This window comes from Rhyacophila brunnea, unplaced genomic scaffold (assembly GCF_057557595.1).
Source record: "Rhyacophila brunnea isolate RB1 unplaced genomic scaffold, BYU_Rbru_1.0 scaffold_6, whole genome shotgun sequence".
Classification (NCBI taxonomy): Eukaryota; Metazoa; Arthropoda; class Insecta; order Trichoptera; family Rhyacophilidae; genus Rhyacophila; species Rhyacophila brunnea.
In genome coordinates, this window is record NW_028233276.1 from 3,734,979 (window position 1) to 3,762,303 (window position 27,325).

The 27,325-nt window shown below is 32.2% G+C and overlaps 1 protein-coding gene and 1 long non-coding RNA gene across 6 annotated transcripts in view; one reads left to right on the plus strand and one right to left on the minus strand.

The window, feature by feature from the left end:
* LOC147065109 (uncharacterized) overlaps positions 1-27,325 on the minus strand; it is a 459,822-nt gene that overhangs the window by 41,147 nt on the left and 391,350 nt on the right. The gene's annotated exons all lie outside the window — the stretch shown is intronic.
* LOC147065110 (anoctamin-4) overlaps positions 1-27,325 on the plus strand; it is a 69,323-nt gene that overhangs the window by 4,805 nt on the left and 37,193 nt on the right. For 2 of the 5 annotated variants that reach the window (XM_085956300.1, XM_085956301.1), the window contains exons 2-4: positions 14,824-15,229; positions 18,623-18,699; positions 25,884-25,976. In XM_085956300.1, coding sequence (XP_085812426.1) covers positions 14,842-15,229; positions 18,623-18,699; positions 25,884-25,976 — 558 coding nt within the window. In that variant the 5' untranslated portion in view covers positions 14,824-14,841. Of the gene's footprint in view, positions 1-14,679; positions 15,230-18,622; positions 18,700-25,883; positions 25,977-27,325 lie in introns of those variants that run through there. The other 3 variants (XM_085956298.1, XM_085956302.1, XM_085956299.1) reach the window with 2 other exon arrangements.

Below are 27,325 nucleotides of genomic sequence, written 5' to 3' on the forward strand. Positions count from 1 at the left end.
TAGTAGAGTTAGGGGGTATTGTTATATTATTATAAGTTGTAATAAATGTACGTAGTGTTCTATGCGATTAATTATAGTTAATTTAGTATGTAAAACTCCAGAAACTTCATTTATTTAGAAATACGAATTTATCAAGGAATCAATGGTTATAGTTTATAGCAATGTTTTTTGAAGGTTGCAACCAATGACATTATTAATGGGCAACGCACTCAATACAGTAGCTAGCAAGTAAAATCTCACATGTATAGGTAGTCGCATGGCCCCCACAAAGGGGGGCGCTGACAGGGCTCTAGCATGGGGGCCCAGACTCACGAAGGGCCCAGCGAGTCGAGTCGACCAGATAAGTGATATAAACATACATCACAAATTCTCTGTAATAGTAAAAAAGTCGCCTGCGGCGCTATTTTCCTTCAATAATGTTATTATTTAAAATGATGTGGTTATATGATATAATTTTTAATTATGTATCGATACTCGACAACTCCATAATAATGGATGTATTAAAATATACAAAAAAAAACACTAAAAATAAAATTAATTTTAACGCGCACCTGCACCATTTGGAAAACGCTACTGTAGAGCGTCACACTGCCTCTATCTTTAGCGGTAGATAGGGACTTGGGGGGCCGTTTCAGGATGTGGGGGGCATGGGTAGACGTCACGCAATTTCCAATATGCGATATCACGCATCGGGAATTTATATCAATATCATCTTTATTGCAATGGCGTTAGAACACTGTTTCTAGTGTCAATGTTCATTTGAGTGAACCCGTTCGAACCGAACCATTCGGCAGACCTAACAAAAAGCATCGGGAATTTATAGCAATATCACCTTTATTGTAATGGCGGTAGAACAGACTATGCCATTCGGCAGACCCGACAAAAAAGTGAGTGTCATTTTTTTCAGATGCTTCGTCCATATTATTAATGTCATTGGTTGCAACACACACTATTGCACGTTTATAATGTGTGGTTCATCTTCATAAGACACTGACACATTCAAATCCCTGCTTCAAAATATAGTGTATTGAGGTATATATAGCCTATCGGAATTCTTTTTATTAATCTATTCTGTAGTCTGTATCCATGAAAGCCCCCCCCCCCCATCTTCAAATAATCCTCATGATTATGACGTTTAATATTTATTTTTGTCTTTTTTTCGGTGGTTGACTCGTTGAACCAGTACTACCAACATACTGTATTATAAATTTATTCATATTTGCACTTTTTGTTAAAGCTTATAGCTATCATCGCACTAGTCTTTTATGTTGTGTATACAAATATTAATTAGTGGATCATTGAAAGACAGTTTCAATCTGACAGATATGTTATGTTATTATATTTATTAATATCACAATTACTTGACGACTCTGATTGAGAACCACTGATTTTTAGTAATCAATACAGTTTTAATATTTTCTTTTATTCGATCGTAATGTTTATAGCGAGATTAACATTGACTCGAAGTGCATAGAAGTTAAAACTAACCTTGGATAAATATTAGGTATATTATATTATTTTTAACACTACAATAGGCCATGAGAACTAATCCCTGTAGTATATAATGAAACAGTCAGTGACGAAGGGTAAAGATAGGCTGGATCCGACATAAATAGTGCACACTAAACTTTGTCAGTCAAACGTATTTGTGTTCATTGACCTAAAACTACAATGTGTAGATGGAATTTGTTAGTTTTTAAAATTCAATTAAACCCTACCTAATCTAAGTCATAGTAGATAATATTAAAAAAATATTCATTTATCTATAAAATATTTAAAACTATGCCATTAAAGAATACGTCATTTTAGATATTTTATAGATAGAAAAATATTTTTTTATCAATTATGGTTTTTTTAGACAGGGCTCAATGAATTAAAAAAGCAAACCAACAACATCTGTAATATGTAAATTTAATAAGTGTGACTGAAATGTGTGCATTATTTTTGTAGTCCATAGCATACCTGAACTATTTTGGTTTGGTTTAGGCAGGGTATTGAATTTAAAAACTAACCAGCACCATCTGAAATTTATATTTCTATTTCTATGAAAACAAATAAGTATGACTGACAAAGTTTAGTGTGAACTATTTATGTTGAGTTTTAACAGCCTAACCCGACCCCTCGCCACTAGTGTATTAATAGAAGTTAACACACCCAGGTTTTGAGAATATCTCCTACATTTATATTGCAACCTCACCGGGAATCAGCGTCTTATGCATTGGACTATAAGGTGTAATATTGGTAGCTACTTCCAAAATGTAGGCAAATAATTTTCATAATTCTTTTCTTTTGATATTTCTTGGTTACTATTAATAAATGTTAATAAAAAAATATAATAAATTAATATATTATTAATATTTATATTAATTAATAAGATTCTTTTATAAAAGTCGATATAAAATGAATCACGTTGTTCGCAAGATAACAACTATAAACAAGAGTTGATAGTCGCTATCTTTCAATGTATCTACGCACATTGGTGGGTTTAGAGACGTGGAGGCCCAAGACACTGCTTTTGGGCCCTTCAATGATAAAAAAAAATCATAAACGACAACTATCAGCATACTTACCTGGTAAAAGATTGATGTTTTTTTTTTAAATCACATCTTGTAACTAGAAAACGATTATTGGAAATGACGGTGATAACTAGGCTTAGGATTGTTTTGAGCGGCTCCACAACAAAATATCAAAAATGTTTCAGACAATTTTGAAACTTTTAAGCCCTATTTGTTAGCACCTATTTTTAAATATTTATGAATAATTACATATTTTTACATATTCTAGGTTTAAGCACACATTTTCACATTTAAACACAAATTTTCAATTTAAAAATCCAAAAATTTAAATCTTTGAATCAGCCTCTCCGCTCTCGCCAAAGTGTGCGTCACTACCCCCTCAACCCGTGGTGGGTAACTTAGCTAAGTGCAGTAAATTACTATAGGTACTGCGAATTTGGAATAATTAAAAGAAATTATGTAGTTGCTTGATAAGGAAGATTCCAACTCTATTTCAATAGCAATAGAAATAATGGGACACCGTTCCATAAAAAATGAATTGGTATTCATCATTTCAAGTTATGGTCATCTGGTAAACACTCAGAATCATCTACAAAGTCACTAGTGGAGCAAATTACCATTTCAAACAATACTGCTGCTAAAATAAGAAATGTTCCTGGACCAATTGGAATAAAAATAAGTACATAATTAAATAAGTGGTTTAAATAAAAATACTGGACTTCAAACGCTGCAGAATATTAAAGCTGTTTTGGAAAATCCATCAGATGCCTCAGATATTTCAATTTTTTCTACTTCAGAAATAGTTTCATTTACATACGCAATAATAACATCTGTAGAAATGGAAAGACGTTTTTCCATGTATAAAAATTTGCTAAGATCAAATCGTCAAAGATTCACTTTCGAAAATTTGAACCATTATTTTATTTGTAATAAAGAGTTTTCTGTTTGTGAATAAATAATAAATTAAACTGTTAAAATATATATTATGATTTATTGTAATACTTACTTAATTTTTTTGCACATATTTTTGTTTTTAGCACAAAATTATGAAATTTTAATAACATTATGTTCCAATTATATCTACATATTTTAGGTATCTATTATTCATTTTTAGCACCTAAAAATCCTAAGCCTAGTGATGACACATAAAAGTGTTGCATCGTTTATTGTGTACACGTATATATTTAAGTTGTTATGCTAGAGACCCTTTTCATAGCAGTTACAGTGATTTTGTTATACTTTAGGTAATGTTTATAGGTAAAGGCAACTGGGTGACAAGACAACTAGGCGCCACGCAATCGAATGAAATTTGAAAATAAATAGACGTTCGTGAATTTTAAAAAAACTTTAAAAATATGTATTTAATATTAGGATTTATATTATTATTTAATACTTGGTGATAATTTAAATTGCACACATTAATAATGATTTAATTGTGCATGTATTTAAATTCTAACGAGAAGAAAATTATTTTATTTTTATATAAAGCCTCACGCATGATAGTTCTCAATCCGCAATAAAAAAAAACATTATGTTAAGAACGAAATGAATTTAAACTATTAAACATTAGACAGAAACTGATTACAACTATTCCTCGTTTACTTTCTGTCGAAACGAAAGTCTATTTATTTCATTCGACAGTGCGGTGCCCAATTGTCCCATTCCCTCGATAAGGTAGGCGTCAGAAAAACCTACGTATCTCTTTTAGATTTTCGTATAATTTAATACTTTCGTGACCGCATTGAAGTTTTTCGAGACCTCTTACGAATCGACTGCGTCATCTGCGTCAAAGAAAATCGCCGCTATCATACAAATTCGCTGAAACTTATTTTTTGTGGAATCCCCATTTAAAGGTACATTTACAAAAATGTCAAGATACTCTCTAAAATTGTAGTCCAAACTCATTTTAATCTGGTTATTTTTTCAAGTAAAATGCGTAAAAAATTGTCGAGTCTGAAAAAAATGGTTAAATTTTATTATTTAGAAAGTGTGTCATGATAATGAAAAAGGTATTTTTCATCTCGGTGTAAATCTGCCGAATAAATTTAAAATCAAATGTCTTTTTTTCTACAAATGAGGCAGCAATCTGAAATGAGTTGCAAGTAATTGAATCATCACCAATGCTTCAGTTTCATAATATATTAATTTAGGCTCCAGATGAAGATTTCATTCAACATCTCTAGTTTTCATTAACGTTTATTTTTTGAAACTTCAGTCTCTATACTCAGGTACTAGTTTATTTTTTTAAACGTACCCTCCTAAATTTCCCTAATTGCCGGAATAAATAATTGATTCTTAGTTTCGTTAACGATTGTATGGGAAAATATTTGTTTGCTCAAAGCGTAGGTAGATTGATTTTTTTTAATTAATAATTAAAAAGATCTAGCTTTCCAGAAACTTTAACCTCTGTTGTTTTCTAGAAATTGTATGACTGCTACATAATTATTATTTTATTTAAGTAGAATGTCAATGAACTAACTCAGAATTTCAAAAAAAAATGGAAAACTATGTACGTTGTTTCATCGACATTTATTGGTTGTATGTTTTTTTGTATGTTGAATTATTTTACAGCCAACAATATAGATTAACATTATTGTAATACACACTTTCAGTCTTGGTAAACGAAGCTTAAAAAGTATTTAAACCACTAATGCAGATTCGGTGAATGTCGGTTAAGTAACTCTATATTCCGTCAATAAGTATTTGAAATAATTGCAAAAAACCGCCAAAAACATTTTGTACTTCAAATAGAATGTTTTTTTTTTTTTTTTTAATAAATTAGTAAATAATTTTAAAGGGCGAATAACGAAATAAAATTACATAAAAAAACCATGTTTGAAGTTCGGATAACAATATAAAAATAACGACCAATGAATACACATAACCGATATTACAATCAACTTCCACTTTTGTAAACAAACAATCGTAGTTGGATTTGTTAGTTGATCAATAAACGTACGACGGGAAAGTACTTAGACAACGATATTTTAGAAAAACGTGAACAAAAAAATGGTGGTAACCGACTTGAAATAGTATCGTTTGTCATTTCGCGCGTAAGGCCAAAGAATTAGAGTTTTCGTCTGATTACAATGGATATTTCTAGTAGCGTAACTACATTGTGTCAGACCGCTATGTAGGATAGGGGAAAATATTTATTCGTAAGTATAAAAAACAAACCTAAGTTCTGTTCGCCTAAATTATCGTTTTAAAGATTGTCACTAATCCATTATCATCGGTTGAGTAATAGAGATGTTTCTTTCATGATTATTGATAAATTAATGATCTAACTCATAAATCACAGGATACTATACATATTAGGATTTTATCCTATTTCTCTTAAATCTTGTAAAATTTGATAAAAAGTTGATAAACCAAAAGGTTCCATTTTTCCATTGAGAATCACCTAGGGGCCTTATGTTGTAACTTGCGAGTTGAAGTCGCCCGGTCGACATGTCGTCATATGACATTATTGTGACGTACTACCGGAGTGAGTCAATAGCATTCGAGAAATTAACGCTACTCTAAAACTGTCGTTATTCATTGTCCCCATACACAAATAGGTGTTTCAGCATAATAATATCTATGGTGAGCCGTGTGCATTGGGCGGCTCACCTCGATGCGTGTATTGAATTTACGTCACAATTTCTTCATGTCGTCGGGTGACTTCATGTCACAAGTTATAACATAGGGCACCTAGAACAGTGTTTCCCAAAGTGTGGTAGGCGTACCCCCTGGAGTACGGGAAGAGTTTGGTGGGGGTACGCGCTGCACCGGGCTTTGGGAAATATATCTTGCCTTTTCCGACTTCATATCTATGTGAAGTTGTTTTTTCAGCGTTTGTAGACATTAAGTCAAAAAAAGGAACAGGCTTTTGGATGTGGAACCGCATCTCAGATTAAAATTAATAACCAGATAACCAAATTACGATGATCTGTCGTCTCAACATAAACAATTTCATCCTACTCATTGATTATAATGAATGTTATTTATAATAATTTATTTTTCGTTTATTATTATTTTGATTATGCAGTAAAAAAGGAAAAAATAAACATATGTACATTATAACATTATAAAGTGTATGCAATTTTTTTTTTGACGAGGGGTACTCAGAGTTACGAAAGTTATAGAAGGGGTACACATATGTCGAAAGTTTGGGAGTGTTGGTCCTAGAAGTTCAGAATTACACAGTCGATGTTGTAAAAAATCTCAGATCAAGGCGGTTTGCAACTTGAAATATTTTTTCCCAGATTCCATATTGACAACTTTCTTTTTTTAATTAATATTTCTGTGCGAAAAACCTCATAAGTCAATATGTAAATTACATATTTCAGCAGAAATGTTTTTGTGTAGGTACACATCAAAAATAGTGTAAACACCAGAACGAAAAGTGCAATAAAAACAAAGTAATAATTGTCATCCAGTACCTGACTAATAAGTCATCAGTCTACACTAATGAATATTTTTTGAATAATCACAAAATTCTGACTTACTTATCTATTTCTTAGTCCTATTTCAGAGATAAAAACTTCAATTTCAATTTCAATTTATTTATTTTTACATATTGTGGACATTACAAATTATAAGTTTAAGACGTTCACAACATGACATAAAAAAAAGAGATAGATAATATGTTATTAAACAAATATGTACATACAAAAATATTAATTATATAGGTACATGGAAATACACCGGATGAGTTAAGCAGACCCTATTTTAAAAATTTATAAAATAACGTCCACCTATACTCATCCTCACGTAGGTGGAATATATCAACACCCGAAGCAATTTCGTTGAACATAGTTATCACTCTCCCAATTGGCATTACCAGTGGCAGGTTGGTTCTGTACCTTGGGAGAATAAACAACTGATGTTCTCTATTTCTAAGATAGTTATCAGGGACACACAGGTCAACACTGCCCAGAATGGCAGAGTTCTCATTTATACCTCGTATAAGTCGAAAAAAAAAAAAAAAAAAACTTATGTGATTATGGTTTTAGTAATATAACATTTTATAATCAACATTTATTTGACTTATGCACAAATTTTAAGACTCGTATTGGCTTATTGCACGAAAATATTAATTTCACTACTCATGTGGTTTTACGCCTTTCCATAAAATTGGTGCTTTTTTGTTTATGGTCTTAATGGTTATGGTTAATTTTCTCATTGCCTGTCTAGAATTCTCGAGACGAGAATTCACGATTGCCGCAATCTAAAAATCTCGTTCATAGAATAACATTAACCTATTAATCATTTTCTTCTACCAAAATAGAAAATGTTATGTTTTCATACCTACTGAATTATAAATGTCATCGAAAAAATGTTATTTATATCTATCAGCTTATTTTTAAAGCTGCACCTGCTATCATGAATGACATCATACTTACACAGAACTTGCGAAGAAGTTCAGTAGCGTATCGAACATAGAGTGAACTAAAAATAATTCATACTTGCATTTAGCATCGTGTATCGTCAATCAATAAATCATAACGCTAAATAGCTACTCTGTCAATAACGAAAGGTGGAAAATATCAATTACCTAATTTATTACTAGTTTAATGGGACCTTCGTAGACAGGCTGCGTGATGGCGTAGGCCGTAGAGGTTCTACGATAAGTTAAAAACGTTTTATTTTAATCAGGGATTCGAATCGTTATTCTTTTTCGTATTTGTTTTGTATCCGGTTCAACTAAGAAAATTTAATAAATACTTATCGGTTAGGTTCCGAAAAAATAACGGTTTTTCGGGTTTTCGGTTCAGCCCCGAGTGATTATTTTTTAAATGTTGTTATTTGTGTTAAAAAAATATTTTCTACCATCATTTAAAACATTTTATGATACGTGTATGGCCCGGCGCCACGCACCAATGGTTATACTGCACCGCACATTCGTAGCCATATTTTTTAAATAATATATTATTATACATTGTGAGAATTATGTTGAGATGCGTCACGACAACTGAACATCAACTGAAATGGGTAAGCTGAGTAAGATCAGGGTTACATGTACCGAACTGAAAAAAACCGATATTTTTTCGGTTCCGTTCCGGTTTTCGTTCCGAGAAAAATAACGATTTTTCCGGTTTATTGTTCAGTTCCGGTTCTTTTTTATTTGAGTTGTACACTATTCCATTTGAGTCATTTTTTGCGACCCGGGTTTCACCAATCGGTATTTTCTGGCACTGTTCGCACTCATCATTGGAAAATACTCACTGAAAATGAATATATCAAATTAAATTGTTTATAATAATATAGCAATACATTAAAATACAAGAAGGTAAAAATCTTATTACCCAAGTAAAGGAAAATTCGTCAAGGTTTTCGCCGTTAACAGCCCACATGCTCAGCGTAGGTCAAAATGGAGTTTTTATGGTATTTTCAGAGCATCACCCTGGACATTCCTTAAACGTTGTAGATAATCTATTTATATAATTTTGAAGCCTTATTATCCTTTATATTTATTTTAAACATTTGATGACTGCATAAAGTATTAACCTAACCAATTTTTTTTTAAACGGTACATGTTCATACACGCGCGTTACCATGATCTTACTCCTTACTTCATTTATCGTTTGTCAATTTATGGCTACGGCCGTATGTTGTAGCTTAGCCACTGGGAAATGCCAATAGAAATGGCGTATTTCAAAAGAAATACTACCTTATTCTTAGATCAATAATTATTATAAAACAAACATTATTCGTAGAATGTTTATCACATTTGAATGGTCAAAGACATAGCTTATAATCAATATCCTTAGAATTATCTTCAAATGTGTCAATCTTGCCCATTTTTTGAATAATAAAATGCCTAATTCTTGTCAAATTTTGGTTCACAAAGATTATAAAATATATTTTTTTATCGTAAATATGTAACTATATAATGCTAACATTAATTATACTAATGGTTTTGTAAATGCGTTTAAAAATTAATAAAACTAAAAAATTTTAACACCACTGCACATGGATGTACTGAAATATGACTATATTCTAAAACATTAGAGCGAGAGGTTTAAAAGAATACTATGTTATGTAATAAAAATACTTTATGCAGTCATCAAATGTTTAAAATAAATATACTTAAAGGATAATAAGGCTTCAAAATTATATAAATAGATTATCTACAACATTTATGGAATGTCTATGGTTATGCTCTGAAAATATCATAAAAGCTCCATTTTGACCTACGCTGAGCATGTGGGCCCTTAATAGCGATTTCACTGTTCTCCCAGTCAAGTCACCTAAATAGATCTTCCAAAATACATTATTTCGGTGATATCGTAGCATTGTATCTTAAAATTAAATATATTATCCAGTTTGGATCTAGGTCACCCCTTGTAGAGGATTCTAAACATTTTTTTAAAGACAAATAGTTATTGACCAAGCGGCCACCCTATCTAACCAGTCCATGTTCGAAATTCAAACAAAAATTCAAATTTCTATAACATATAATTTTGTCAGATGCGACATTAAAATCCGTGACCGACTGGTGAAGCGGACATTCGCAGGGCTACCTGAACAGATTTTCCAGGAGACATGATATACAAGCCAGTCACGCAACACTGTGTATTTATTTTAATCATACATTGTAAACTCCCGTCCATTCGTAGACATATAATAATTTAAATTACGTATTTCTTTTGTCATATCTAGAATAATAATTAATATTGATTATCCAATAAAGAAATAACACTGGACATTGACGTTTCTGTAATTAATATATACTTACCTAATTACCACGTTATAACAGAAAGAAATATATTAATTATTAATGCTATAGCAGGGTCGAATTAAGTCTTGTATTCCCATGTGACAGTACTCTGAGCTATCCCCAGTAATATTTTCAGAAAGTGAAAATTTTCAACACAATTATATTATTTTTACAATGCTGACAACAATTTTATTATTTTATTGATTCTATTTTACAACGTTTTTATTAGATCGTATTCTTATTTGTCCGGTGGTTGTTTGTCCGATACAAATCGTGCAATATATTTTCAACGAACTTCCCGACTAGCTAGACATTTTAAACTTTTAGAATATATCAGAACACGATGCCAATGCATTAATTAATACTTTTAGCCATATTTAAGTAGAATTGAATTCATTTTTAGTTAATTCTGTTTTGTATGAAAAGTTATTTCAATACCATTATTGGTTGTTAGGGGGTCCTTGCAACTAAATTATTAAATAATATATACGTGCGTTACTATGGAAATCAATATGGAACGACATTTCATTATTCAGTATTTCTATCAAGTACAATTTTTTTTGATCGTTTAAGCTAGTCAAGTCAAGTTTATATGATTCAACAGAAAATTTAAAAACGTTGTATATAAAAAGTTCTTTTTATCTTGTAGTTATTTGTATTCAATTTGTTCAATTATTAGAATGTTACATTCTTAAATCTTGTGAATTATTCGTTGAATAAAAAAATAGTTAGATATAAACAAATTATTAGCAAGTTCAATTAAGTTACAGCAAAAAATCTTGGAGTGATATGTGACGTCGGTTAGCAATTGAAGTAATTAGTACCTACTTTGATTTAAAATACAAAAACTGATCGCCAATAGTAGCTCAATTTCGAAAACGCTTCAGTGGCGGTTTCCAATGACGCAGTTGAGGCACTCAATTTTTCATAAAAGTAGCAAATTCTTCTTTTAAACGTCGTGTATCTTCGCAATCTTGAGTCTAAAGATAATCAAATTAAATCCAGATAACAAAACTTTTAACAAAAACCCCGCTGAGTAAATCCGTAGTAGGAACTATTTTCGCTAATATTTTTATAAAATATATTTAGATATATGAAGTCGTACAATGGTAGGAAAGAAGTGTCGTATACACAATTTATTTTTATGACCTATTTGACAGTATTCTATGACCTCTATTATTAAATTTGACGGCTGTTTGATGTAGGTACTATATTGTATTTCAGCAAGAAATAAAAATATGTAATACCCGTAATACCCCTTTAGCAGGCGTATGCCTCGGTTATATGTAAATTGTACGTAAAACATTTCACCGTGGCACAGTTCATCGTGAACTTTCTATCTAAAAGAGATGACCGTATACTATACGGGCTCCAATTTTATTAGATTCAATATTAATATTAAATTCAATTTTCATATCTGATTTTAGCAAAATTCATGAATTCTAGCAAGAAAACCTAACCTAACGTAACAAATAATCCAGTATATCGGCTATCTTCAAAATTTGTTTGCTGCTGGCTTACTGTAAATAGTGTAAACCGATAAAAACAGTGATTTATTTAGACATGAATTTTTTATATATTTATACTTTTATACGACCCATAGAGGTTGGGCGGTCTACAAAGATCGTGGCTAGGCGATGCGCGGATTGTGCAAATGACGCGAGCCGAACGAAATATAATTTTTCATATAAATCCAACATGCGTCCATTCAATGTTCTGTTTATTGTTCTATTAGTAACAATAATAACATATTAATTGACATTTTTTCTTTTTCAAGTAAATGGGTAACGTTTTTTAGTCATCTTTACACGATTTAAGAATTAATACCCCCGTCGCCATCACGAAACAAATTGACGTGTTCACAGCTCGACGTTCGCTCCCCGATTGCCAGCGAGTCCAAAATTTCGTCGCACCTATAATTGAAAATTATTTGCCGTTTCACTGAAGTACCGTCTTAAATATACGGCTATATATTTCCAATCATCGATATTTCACGTTAAAGTGTAATACGGCGAACTGCATACGTACAAGTTTCTAGACACGGTATGCCTCTGGGTTGTAGCCCTTAACGCCCATTCTTTAATTTGTCCCTGAGTTTAAGGGTATTTGTTTATTTAGTAATAATGAGATATTATTATATCAAATGTTGTTTATTCTATTTTATTGAAAGAAAATGCCGAATTTACAAATACACGTCACATCCGTTATGTTTATTAATTAGACATAATTAATGTTCGTAGTTCACTACCTGAAATATATATACATTATTAGGCAGGATATCTAAAAATACTATTCATGTTTCACCGGCAATGCTCGCTATAATTGTTTTTTTAAATAATAAATGACAAACGGCATGGGCAATTACCTGAAATAGATTTTCTTTTTGTCCATTTAAAATAGACGTCTTTAGTAGGCGAATAAACAAAATATTCATTGTTTTTTCGGTGAACATAAAAACCAAGTTGGCTGACCCACTTTGTCATTTCAGTTTGATTGTTGACTGAGTAAATTTGGCTTCGCGGCTTATTTGAATTCCAAGATTTGTAATAATTGAAGGCACTCACATACAAGGCTTCATAACCTTTTATTCTTTATTAGTTTAGAGTCAACACAATGGTCATTATAAACATTATGTACTACCTATTTTACTACTTCAAGCTGTGTACTTTGTAAGTCGCAAATATGTATAAATGATACCAATCTACGTCGATAATGAAGGGAAACGTCATCTTCTTCTTGTTTGTCATGTCGGATCTTCAATAACTACCTAATAGTTACCGCATTTAAGGCTATACCTCAGTTGAGGCATGGTCTAAACTAAAAAGATCGTGGCTAGGCGATGCGCGGATTGCGGGTCGCGGGTGCAAATGACGTATGCCGACCGAAATATAATTTATTTGTCATATAAATCCAACATGCGTATATTTAATGTTCTGTTTATTGTTCTATTAGTAACAATAATAATATATCCATTGACATGTTTTCTTTTTAAAGTAAATGGGTAACGTTTTTGGTTATCTTTACACGATTTAAGAATTAATACCCCCGTCGCCATCACGAAACAAATTGACGTATTGACACCTCGACGTTCGCTCTCAGACTGCCAGCGAGTCCAAAATTCCGTCGCGCCTATAGTTGATAATTATTTGCCGTTTCACTGAAGTATCGCCTTAATATTATACATTTAATTAAGTACTTAAAATAGTGACACCAATAACTTTTTGTTTGTATTCCTGAATAATCCACTAACCAGAGAGTAATCAAAGAAATGGAAAATATCCTGGAATCAAAATATTATTATATCGCATGCAGTCAAATTGTCAGCGAGGTAAATTGTATTATTTCCTGTGAACACACATTACCCAATGGTGGATATTGCTCGTATAAATAATATATTATTCAAACACGATTTATCACTATTCAAAAATACTATTTTTTCCAAGAAAAATATCAATATTTCATAAAAAATATAGTATTTCAGTCAATAGTGACTCGAATTTTCCAATGTCAATAAAGTGGGTATAAAACAGTCTATAATTAATTTATAATTTCTAAAGTGTTTTGAAGTGAAAGAGGTATAAGAGGGTCACACCAAGCGTTCATTGTGTAGTTAATCTAGTGCAAGGTGACAATGAGTTAGACGAATGCCTAACAAATATTCCTCTACAAAAAGTATATTAATATAACCTTACACTCTTTGAAGGTACATAATATGGCGAACATAGTACTTTACTTTCTATTCATCATCATCATGGGGTCTATCCACTGTTGGATGAAAGCCTCCCTTAGCTTCCCCTACTCTTCTAGGTCTCTAGTTCTTTGCTGCCACGTATTTTTATTATTCTTCTGAAAAACGATTCGTTAACCTGTGGTTCTGAATACTAAACAGTCACCGGTTCTCGAAACATTCAACCAAACTCTAGTTTTATGACCGAGGACTACCCTGCTCGCCCATCCCGTATTTAACCACGGGTCTATGACGATTCGGCGCCGGGACAACTGGGCGCAACTTAATCAAATGAAAATCAAAAATAAATAGACGTTCGTGAATAGTTATAGGTAAGTACCATTTAATCTTTTTATTTATATTCAAATTATTATTTAATACTTGTTTATAATTTAAATATGCATACGTAAATAATGATTTAATTGTGCATAGTATGTTTATATTCCAACGAGAAGAGAGTTCTTATATTTTTATATAAAGCCTCAGGCATGCTAATTCTCAACCGCCATAAAATCATTATGTTAAAATAAATTTAAACAACTAAGTAGTTAACAGAAACTGATTAAAATAATTCCTCGCAACGAATATCTATTTATTTCATTCGACAGTGCGACGCCCAACTGTCGTGGCGCCCAGTTGCCCCGTTCCCTTAACTACTGCTACTATAATACGTAAATATTATATTTTAAACATAAATGTACCCATATTATTTTAATAAAACAATATAGCTATTAGAAATCTTGAAAAATTGAAGTAATTTAATAATCAATTAGATACTTCACGATGTAATCAATGAGAATAAAATTCTATAAAATTTGAGACTTTCGTGTTAAAATGTTGATATTAAAATTTTGTGTATGCTGCAATATATAAAGCTGGCAGCCATTGTTACGATGAACTATTACGATGATCTAGCTAGAAAAATAGCAGTGGAAAGTGAAACAAGAAGATATTCCAAGTTCGGACGAGAGATCAGAACGAGAAGAGATGCAGAAGAAAGTATTGCAGAAGTAAAATTACCAGGACTTCTATATGAAAGACCAAGATTCGCCGATGACCTTGCAATGCTGGAAGCCGGGCTGGCAGACGATAAATATGAAGACCGAACGGGGATGATAGAATATAATGACAGTTCGGGGATACTTTGCGTGAGTCATGGAGGGAATGTGGAGACTCTTCGAGAAGTGTACGAGAGGAATTCAGGAAACAGTGCGAGGAGAAGAGCCAGTCATGAGGGTACTATTTTTCAATCTGGAGTCAACACGACAACTGAATATCCAAGTAAGAACTCATTTACTTTTCAAATTAATTTGAGCACACTAAAACATTAACACTTAGGTATTAATTAGTTCATAGTAACCGGACACGGTGGTTTTACCTCCAAAACTCTGTCAGCTTGGCCTAATAGAATCTCCGAATTGCTTATGTGGCGAATTGCAGGATGCTGATCACATCCTTTGGGAGTGTCCCCTATGGGCCCCACACCCTGAAGCGGGCTTCCAGACCAGGATCTATGGCGGCCCCCTCTACATATCGCTAAGGTTAAGGGCAGTGTGATTTTCTACACTCTACACTGCAGTGTTTCCCAACCTTATTTGTGCCATGCCCCACTTCAAAAATCTCCAACCTCCCCCCTCCCTATCAAAATTTCACAGTTAACTAAAAATTCTGAAAAAAATGAATTGCTTCAAAAAAAAATGGGCAATACTTAATTAATTAATTTAACTTAGGCACGTAAATAAGTGTATATTATATGTACCTACAACTTAGAAGAATAATTACAAGATAAAAATAACTTTTTATACACAACGTTTTCAAATTTTCTGTTGAATTATTATGCTCAATATCCTCAAACTTGTACTTGATTTGAAGTAAATAAAATACAAACAATCAAATTTAATATAGAATACTGAAATGTCATTTTGATTTCCATAGTAACGCACGTATATATTAATAATTTAGTTGCTAGAACCACCCACTTAGCAACCAATAATAGTGGATTGGATTACGGATTTCTTCCTAAATAACTTTTCATACAAAACAGCATTAACTGAAAATGAATTCAATTCTACTTAAAGATGGCTGAAAGTATTAAAAGAATGCATTGGCATCGTGTTCTCATATATTCTAAAAGTTTCAAATGTCAGGAAGTTAGTAAAAATTGATTGCAAGATTTGTACTGGATAAACAACCACCGGACAAATAAGAATACGAGCTAATAAAAACGTTGTAAAAATGTTGCGATCCTTCTGCTTGATGTGAGCTGTAAAGAGTATTTTGCGACGTACTAATTTGGTCAATTTTAATCTTAAATCTCCACAGTTTGTGATATCAAAATGATTTCTTTTTTAATAACAAATCATTTACAGGCGCTAAAGCACCGCATTCAACTAAATATTATGATGTGAATGGCAACAGTAATTTTCTCGGACTCATGGTTGCAATATCAAAAAAACTTTTTTTTTTACATATATTATATATTTATTTATTTATTACTACTTATATTATACGAGTGAAAATCATTTGATTTAATTTTATGCGACGTAATCAGGCAAAAAGGCGTATCAGTATAGTCAAGTGTGCAAAAACAGTGCAAAGTTATAAAACGTAGAGGTACCTACTCTACTTTTGACTGACGAAGCTCGAAAAATGATGTTCGTATATATGTAACTAGGGATTCCAATCCCGGGATCCCGAGGTATTTTCGATACCGATATGAATCCCGGGATTGATAAACATAATCCCGAAACCTTCGGAATTGATTTTTTTTTATCAATTTTTATGGAAAATAAAATAAAAACGAAAATATAACAGAAAAAAATACTTTTAACAACAAATAACTACATTAGACATAAACTGAGTTTGAATAAAGTTTGATTTATACCCATGTGTAAGTGGCTGATTCATTTTATTTTTTCACATAAATTAATAAAAATGAGAAAGATTCGAAAAAACAATGCTTCGCACTATTAAAATAGTAATTCCACGATGATCTCATACGTTTTACGGCAGTTTCATATTTGGCTGACTAATTAGATATATGAAGCGGAAAGGCCATAAGTATACCATGATTTGCTTTACTATTTTAAATCTCGCTAACCCATTCGTTAAGTTTTTACTATCAGAAACACCAATCTCATATTAAATTCACGTTATTATTTATATTACAATATTATTTACTTCATTACTTATGTATTTCCAAGATTGAACGTATACAATATTAACAATAAATGTCTTAATTAGTATAAATAATTATACTAGATTTATTTTTGACCGTTTTTATCAATGTTATTTGTAAATATAAAATTTTTATATTAACAATGGAAAAAATGACAATCCCAGGACCAATCCCAGGATCCCTGAATTGTCAAATTGTAATCTCGAAATCCCGGGATCAGAATTTTGGCTCGGGATTGGATTCCCTATTTGTAACGTATTATATGTATTTAAAATAGTATTTTTTTTTATATCTTGGGACTCATTCAACATTCCAATCGTCTTATTTTGGGTCGCGAATCATATGTCAAGAACCCCTACTCAAAACCAATAATATCATAATATCACCCATCGATATATAAGGCCTTTTTAAAAGGAGCCAAATACGTAATTAAAGCAAATCCAAAATCAGCTTTACGAGCTCTATGGGTTAAATAAAATGTCATTTATGAGTTTTAAATGCAACGTAATATCGATGGTGAGAAATTGACTGCTCGTAACACTGTAGGTTGATCCCTCGTAAACGATTTTTTGGCCAAAATGGACTATTAATGCCAACTTGTTCAGATTTTCAATACTTACCGATCTGTTGACTCAAAGTTACAAGAAACGTCATAAAACTGATCATAATAACAAAAGTAGTTACCTCGTAACCATAATGTCCAGTGTTTAATGGAAAAAGTTTAAGTTACGAGGAATAAACGTTACGGCATACGAGGTGTCAACATTTAATATCTTAATTTCATTGTAGAATGACGCATTTTAAAAGGTGGTAGCTCGTATGTGACATTTTAAATTTCAAGATTGAAAATAGCCGATATACTGGAATATTTGTTAGGTTACGTTGTTATGTTAGGTTAGATTAGAAGTGTCTATCATCTCGGTGCTATAGAGATGACTGTATAGTATACGGTCTTCCCTTTCCGATAAGAAAACTCACGGCGAACTGTGTTACGGTGAAATGCAATACGTACAATTTACATGTAACCGTCATAACAGCGTACCAAAGTTTGAGGTCTTCATTGCTAAGGAGGCAGGCATCTCATTTTGAGAAAGACATTCCTTGCTATCTCGATTATACTTTTTATTTCTTTAGATTGATTTCATTTCGCACTTTCATTTAATTGGTTCACTGTTAATTTTAAAAAAAGAACTTGTATTACATAGGTGTCATTATTCTGGATAGAACAAAGCAAAGTTTCTATTTTGTTGTTATTAGTTATTATTATTACGAACCTTGCAAAGATCAAATTTTGCTTAGAGCCATTCAGACAATAAAATTAAAATGTCACCAATTATTATTACAAATTAGATATCATGACTAGTCTATTGTTTAAAATAATGAAACAGCATATTTTATTTTGCAATCACAACTATGTTATCAGTTATCACTCCAGTATTTTATTCACAAATAATGATATTAATATTGTCCTCAAAAAGCAATGCTAATAATTTCAGATGACTCGGCACGCGCCAGATCGAGTCCTGCACGGAGACGGCACAGTCAGGGGTCAGTCATGTCGTCAACTCCAACAGTTAGTATTCAATTATAATATTTTAAATTTATAATTAACTTATAAATACGTTGTGTGCTATCCATCATTATTTTCTAAGCCGTCCCTTACAGCTTCAATTACCTATAACATCATGAGGAGACCTCATTTTCGTCACACCGGCAAAGGGTGGAGGTAGACCGTTAATATCCGACATAAATGGTGCACACTAAACTTTTTTAGTCATACGTATTTGTTTTGATTGAAGTACGTCTACAATTTGCAGATAGTGTTGGTTAGTTTTAAAAAAATAACTAAACCAAGCCATACTAGATAATAGTAAAAAAATAGTGGTCTATCTATAAAATATCTAAAATTACACCATTGAATCATGCATAGTTTTAAATATTTTATAGATAGAAGAATATTATTTATGTCTTATGGTTTGGTTTAGACAAGGAAGGCTTAATGAATTTTAAAAACTAACCAACACCATATGTAATATGCAGGGCTCGACATGGACCGGAGCGCACCAGAGCGCCGTTCCGGTTTGTGACATCGATAAAATTATCGCTCCGTCTCGTAGAAAACATATTTTGACCGTTTGAACATAAATCATAATTATAATAAAATATCTAACACACTTATTTTTATAAAATACAAATAAATTTTGATAACTATGTAAATATCTTCAAAAACTTGTTGAGCGCTCCGGTTCGTAAACTTTTCCATTTCGATCGCTGGTAATATGTATTTTTAATTCAACGAAAACAAAAGTGTCCACTATTTTTGTCGGATCACCCATATTATAGTTTGGTTTAGACAAGGTTTAATTAATTTTTAAAAACTAACCAACACTATCTATAAATTATTGTAGTTTTAGTTCAATGAAAACAAATACGTACGACTGGCAAAGTTTAGTGTGCACTATTTATGTCGAATGTTAACATCCTACCTCCATCCTTCGCTACTGAGTTCACGAGTTCACAAAATGAAAGACACGTGTCTCATTATTACTGTCGCATATTTCCCCTTTTCCGAATACTACAGATAAAATAAGAAGATTTAAAACAATTTTAATATGTAGGTACCAACATATTATTATAATAATGACATAAATATTAAAAATAATATGTCTACACGTAAAATTTAATTGCACTATTTGTTTTATGTTTCCTATATTACCTATTGTTTCACTGTTATATGTATCCATATCAGGAAAATTTTAAAATGTACCTACCTATATTCAGTTTTAATGTAATATGATTTCATTCTTATTTTGAAAGCAAAACCATTCCTGTTTTTATTTTTTTCGTCAGGTTACGTGAATTTCATATTTTTTAATTAGCCATGAAACCCGCGTTACCCCGTTGTATCATATAATTCGTATTCATACCCTCACGGCTTGTCGCAGGAGTGTTGGAAAGTAAAGATGTGAATGCCAATGCTTTAACACAGTACAGTAGTAGAATAGTTTGACGATGGGTGCAATGAGTGTATCAAAGAAGGCCATTAATTTCACAACGAATGAGAAATTGAGAATTTCTTTTTGGTGATGAACAACGAATATTGTTGTTCAATCTTTAACGCCTCAATGTCTTGAGCCAAGTATAATACGAACGAATACAATTTACTGTATAAAATTCAGTTAATGTATTATATGTAAGTAAGTAGTTGAATTATTGATATATTTTTTAAAACAATATTTTATTCTGGTATTTTGCCGCCCACGGCAACTTGCCGCCCGGGTGCTGTGCACCCCAGAACCTCTCACTTTGCTTACTGCAGGCGCCGGAATAGCATTAAAATTAAAGTGTGTGTGATTGATTGTCCCAATAACAGGTTGATATCTTTATATGAACCATTAAATATTTTTCAATATACAAACTATTTTCATTTTCAGTGTATATTATATCTGATCGTCTGATCTGATGATCCATACCGAGGTACACATAATAGTGTATAAAATCAGTGACGTCCCGTGGGTGTAGGCGAGTTGTGCGTTGCTTAGGAGCGGCAAATTAGAAAGGACGGCAAATGAAGGAATAAATACGATCATTGCAACTTTTGAAAGCAGTGGTGGTTTTCCATAAAGCGGACGATACTGTCACTTAGCTAGAAAGTAGGTGGTACTGATACATTTTAAAAATCACAAGGGGGCCTCCAAAATTGTCAGCACCTCAGACCTTTACGAACTTAAAACCACAGCTGTTTTAGAATAGGCTTCGTGGAAATGCTCCAACCCTCAGTCAATGATATCGTCACCTCAATACTACAACTAGATAACTCTGATTTGGTCATTGTTGGGAAAATGCATTTTAAACTTTACTTGACTAACGTAAAAATTTAGGCTAAAATTATTATTTAAAATAAAAATGGAAAATGGTGCTTGATTGGGAACAATTAAATAATGTTTATTTATTTATTTATTTATTTATAAAAAAGAGTATTACGGCATTACAGCTTTTGGCCAATGCGCCATAATACATAATACATACAAATATATAAAAATATCTTAATTACAAATAACAACCAATATGACAAGAAAGTGGAAAAGACAGCATGTGTAAATATTAAAGAAATATGATAATATATACAATTATAAATGTATCCTATTTAAAACGTCTACAAACATTATATAATTAATAAAAAACAAATCAACCTTTATGGTGCCATCAAATAAGCTAATTGCACGATACACAGCATCATGAAACATAACATCTGTACAATTGCATGAAAAAGTATTGTAGATATATTATTTTATGGTTTTAAAGTTATCTAATATTTTCAAACACAACATTAATATAGTTCCCTTCAACTTCTGACTTTCCTAGTTTTATCATTTTGTAGAGAAGGAAATGTAGAATACTATTCAATAGCTAAATCAAAAACTAACTACTACTAAAACTAAAACAAAAAGATTTTGGCTGAATTTCTTACATTTCCCTCTTAATTAAATGGCTACCTAAGTGTGCACATTTTTGCATACAAAATGACACTAAAAAAATGAAAGGAGAAGGCATTCTAAGTTCCCTTAAGGGCGGCACTTTGCCTAACGACGCTACTGTATAAAATGATATCATTTTGGATTCGTTTCAATATTAGTATATTGTACATTTTGTATACTTAGTTTGCATTTTTTCTTTTTTCCGAAGCAATTTTATAATTTTCATAAAAAATGAACGGAAATGAACGTAATGATAAATATTATTTAACTATCAAAATTTGATCATTAAATTATATGATGTTTAGTCAAATATTATTTGCTCATATATTATTATGCATAGCCAAAGTCCATAATATATAACCGACACACTTACTACTCGCAGCTATTCTGCTTAAAACGACAAACTATATTATGCAAATCAGGGCTCAGATTGCATCGCAGTATTTTATTTTTGTCTTATCACGGTGGCCCTTATTCGCTAGTTCCGATTTATATAATATATTGTTCTCCAATGTGAAGACAATAATGATCATATATCTTCACGGTCGTGTAGTCGAGCAACCAAGACTACAATAATATCCATCATCACTTTAGTCATATTATCTTAGAGGAAGAGTACTGGGTACAAAGAGCAATAGTCACAAACCGAAACTTGCCCTCCGGTGCGTTCCGGTCCATTTCGAGTGTTGATTTTGAATCTTCTGACGATTGATTGGTTCATACCAGAGCGTTGGAGCGGACCCTTTTTGAGTTGCTCCGCTCCAGCTCCGCTCCGAGATCTAATACTTGCTCCGGCTCCGCTCCAGGGTCTGCTCCGGTCCGGGTAAAAAGTTATAATAAGTTTTATGATACGAGTATGTATACAAATGTTAAAAAAATGATTAATTTTAAAATAATCGTCATTTTCATTCTTAATTCTATTAAACAAAATTACCGTCAGCAAATCGTCTCTCATTATTTGCCTTTTCTGTCAAAAACATGAGATTATTTATCTTTCGGCAGTGTTGCCATATTTCAAATAATTCCAGTATTCCAAAGTGTCTAAATATACTATTTTCATTGGATTTTATTAGGACGAAAATTAATAATAATATAAAAAAATATCCGGAGCAGTGGAGCACTACAAATTTATTTATTTTAATTAATTTATTTACAAAATACGAAGTTCCGGCTCCGCTCCTGCTCCCGGTAAAATCCCATTGCTCCGGTGCTCCGTGCTCCTGCTCCGAGCTCCGCTACAACGCTCTGTTCATACTAATCTCTGTTCAAGAAATTCAGACACATTTCAAAAGAATTTCTTTCTTGTGCCTTCAGGCTTCTCGGTCTATAATTATTTAGTAGGATAATATAACTCTCGTGATCCAGTCCTCTGGGAAGTCTTCCTTAAGCCGGGTACTCATTACACAGTCATAAGTACTGTAACCATTCCAGATACTGTAACCAACTCTAGATGCGAAATAATTATTTATTTGGCTTGCGAACAAATTATTTGGCGTCCATACTAATTACTGATCTGAAACGATCACAGTTACGGAGTCCCGTCACTGCTTGTTGGTCTGTTTATTTTGTCTTCAGGGTTCACGATTCAACCCTTACTATGTCTTAATTTAAAACCAACATATCATCATATTTCACATAAAATAATTACCTGCGCATTTAGCAAGTAGGTACCCATACGTAACGTTCTGATTGAGTTTAATTCCGTTTGTGGAATTTTACACTTCGAGATTTATAACAGCTTGCACTCTAAATAATTATCGAAAACTTGGCAGTAATCCAAAAATCATTGCTCTTTCGAAAATATATTTTGAGTTTATTAAACACAATCAATAGTAATTAAATTATCAGAAAGAAGTAAAAACAATGCAAATATGAACTGAATTTTTTAGTGCAGTATTTCCCAAACTTTCGACATCTGTGTACCCCTTCTATAACTTTCGTAACACTAAGTACCTACCCCTCGTCAAAAAAATGCAAAAACAACGTCAAAAGTATACTTTAATAACAATCAAAATATATTTATTTTTTCCTTGTTTAGTACATAAAGAAAATAATAATAAACAAAAAATAAAATTCATTCATAATAAAATAAATAAAAGTTATAATATTATAAATAACATTCATTATAATCAATGATAAGAATGAAATTGTTTATGTTGAGACAGATCATCATAATTTGGTTCCCTGGTTGTTAATTTTAATCTGAGATGCGGTTCCACATCCAAAAGTATGTTCCTTTTGTTGACTTAATGTCTACAAATGCTGAAAAAGCAACTTCACATAGATATGAAGTTGGAAAAGGCAAGATGTATTTCAGGACTTTCTCTGTTAAAACTGGATACACATGTTGCATTTGCAACCAGAATGCTGTTAAAGTCCACTCCTTAAATTAATTTTTCAAGAATCCGTCTGAAGCTAATTCCAACAATTATTGCTCTTCTTCCGCATGCGATAAACCTTCTAGCATTGATGTTGTATTAATTGATGTCGTATTAATGTGCGTACACCTAACCAAACTCTTCCCGTACCACTTAAATAAAAAGAAAAACAATATGTGTACTTGCCAGACCCAGGATTCGAACCTAGGACCCACGGCGTTATAGTCCAACGCTTAAGCCGCGCGGCCACCGTGGGTGTCATAGCCCCCTTTTATTCTAGTAGTAAAATTTTTGTCTTTGTACCTATTTTGTAAGAAATAGGTATCTTTTTCAGATTTTGGTATAATTTAATAATTGTAGGACTGATTTAAACGGTTACCATGCCTCCATTTAAATATTTTGATGAATCGATTGCGTCAATGAAAATCACCGCTGGGATGGTCAAATTTGGTAAATATGAATAGGTACGGAACATTTTTTCCAACATTATCTGATTGGTATCTCTGTTTATATCAATCAAAAATTCATTATTTGTCAAAACGGACTAATATTTCTATAGTACGATGCAACGATCATTGGTACGATGGCTATTCACGATATGTTCGTTTTTTGGCAAATTGAGTTATGTATGCCTACGGACTCATCTAAGTGAGATCTACAAGATGTCAAAATATTATGATACTTACCTATGTGTGAATTTTATAGGTCGGGATAATTAATAACCTGTGTCAATATTTTGCAATTTTGCTCCTGCTCTGCTCTCCTACAAAAACAAGTTTTTTGAGTTGTGTCACTATTATTCCCCGGATGCGATGTTATATTTATATGGAAAATTATTATATGTAATGTGACTTATTTTGTTTTCTTACATTTTTATCAAGATATATCATATTTGGTCACCATTTTTGTAATTCTCAAGATGGCAGTATAAGATAATAAAATTGAACTTGAACCAGTACCAATTCTGCAGTGTTGTAATTAATATGCGTGAAAAAGTATGGTTCTTTATTCTAAATTACAAGAAAATCCTTTCTGAGAAGCATAAAACAATCATGGGAGCGCGAGTTGCTCATCATTGCACTAAACAGTCGTTGGTGCCTAACCTTTTCCATAAAGCATTATCACCAACCGGAGTCCATCCACTCTCGCTCAATATCAGCGCCTAATCGATTCGTCAATCCGGCGGTTATTAGCTGGACGACATTTCCAGCCAATTGTTATCGGTTACGCTTTTCATAGTGAACTGTAATTTTGTGACGGAATGATTGTGATGGTGGATGTTGATGCTAGGAACTGACCTTTTATGCTGTTGAGGTTGGCTCTATGGTCTGGTTGTTAATCCTGGTCGTACTATCACTCTCGTGCGGTATTACTAAGTAATCACCTGGTGACCCAATAAGTCTTATTAGGTCACCCGGTGCGCGGCACTTCACGTTCAAAAATCGTTTACGTTATAAGTATTTATAAGCGCACGGTCGATTGGGTACTGACTCGTAACTGAGTTGCGCTTGGTCTTGCGACAATAATGAGGATTTGAAGTAGGAGGGAAATATAGGGATGAGGGTGACCATAATTGGCCCAACCAGTTATTATATTTTAGCGTTTTGGTTATCTCTTTCACAATATTGTATTATCATTCTTGTCTGCTTTCTTATCTACCCATATGCTTATTTTGTGATCCTTCCGCATTATACCCAATATGCATATTATTATGTATCATATTATTACGTTGCGCTACTCGTATTAGAGCTGTTATTATAGTAGATTGAATAGTTGTAATAAACGCATTTATGTATTTATATGAATTGCTATGTAAATGAGAGTGCATTACTATAAGGAAGAATTGGAATTGCTATAATATAATTAAGTACAGCTTTTAAATTTGGCGCTGATTATTTCAGAATGGTACATGGAATGGCTTGGGTGGTGGAACCAGCATGCAGGGAAGTTGTGAGACCACGCTCACGGATATCATGGAAAGCCCCGTTAAATCGGTAAAAATAGCCATACCTACACATTATTATAATATTATCATCTATCTACGAGTATCATCTAATAAAAACTGACTGTAACCTAATCTATAATTTAATATCAATATGTATCTCTGAAGTAAGCATGGAACTTTCCAAATTAGTTGGGATACCTACACATTATTATATCATATTGTATCATCTAATAAAAGCTGATTGTATGTTACCTATATTTTTATATCAATATTATATCTGCGGGTCTATTATATACACACGGCGACTATCGACCGCTAAAGTGATAATGTGATAGTATTTATTACATATTTGTATTGAGTTTACATTTAAAATTGATTTTTAAATTTGATTTTACAATAAGTTAGCCGTCTAAACAGTAAAAACTGTCTATCTCGCTCTAAATTTTATCACAGCCAAGAGAGGGGCCGTTAAAATATAGCACTTATAGCAACAATTACAACCAATTTATTGTAATTGTTACAATAAATGCTAATACTTTGATACAAACCTACCGTAGTTAGCCGTCATATTTATCACTTTAGCGGTCGATAAGTATAGAATAGACCCGCTGAAGTACCTAAATAGGAAACTTTACAAAAGTAAACGGGAAACAATGTGGTGCCATTTATTTGCATATTATGCTTGCGTACTTATTCTTCTTGGACCATGTCTGTTAATTAAAGGGAGAATATGTACACTATGCGACATCTCCAAGAATACTAATTGTAGATGGTATTTAACAGTCTCCGAAAAGCTGGAATCCAATAGGCTTGAATAGAATTCAGGCCGAGTTGAAACTCTCTTAGGGCATTCTTGGCACGTGTCCGAATTAGATTCTTATTAAGATTAGATGTGCGCTATGCAATACATGTTCTTCATATGCACAATTAATTGAGGTTTTCATATCGAAAGAAAATGTTTCGAAGTATCAACATCAAATTATGCTTGTTCGCGAAGGATTTATTTGTGACGTAAAATATCGGTATCGGTCAAAAATTGACAATACTTTTTTGATGGCAATACGCACAATAGTCTGAATCAGTGGTGATCAAACATTTCCGGTTCAAGGTACAGTTAGTAAATAAATATTTTTTCACGACTCCCTAAAAAAATACCAATTTGTAGACCAGATGTTTACGACACGGTTTCTCAAATCTTGAAATTACACTAGGCACAACTCTGTGATAAGATGGCAAAATATGATATGTCGGGTTTTTTTGGCAAAATAAGTTAAGTATACCTTCAGACCCGTATCAATGACGATCTACAAGATATCAAAATATGGTATTAATAGATCTTATAAGTTGGGAGAAATAAATTGAATCAATATGTGATTTGTTCATTGTTTGAATATTTTT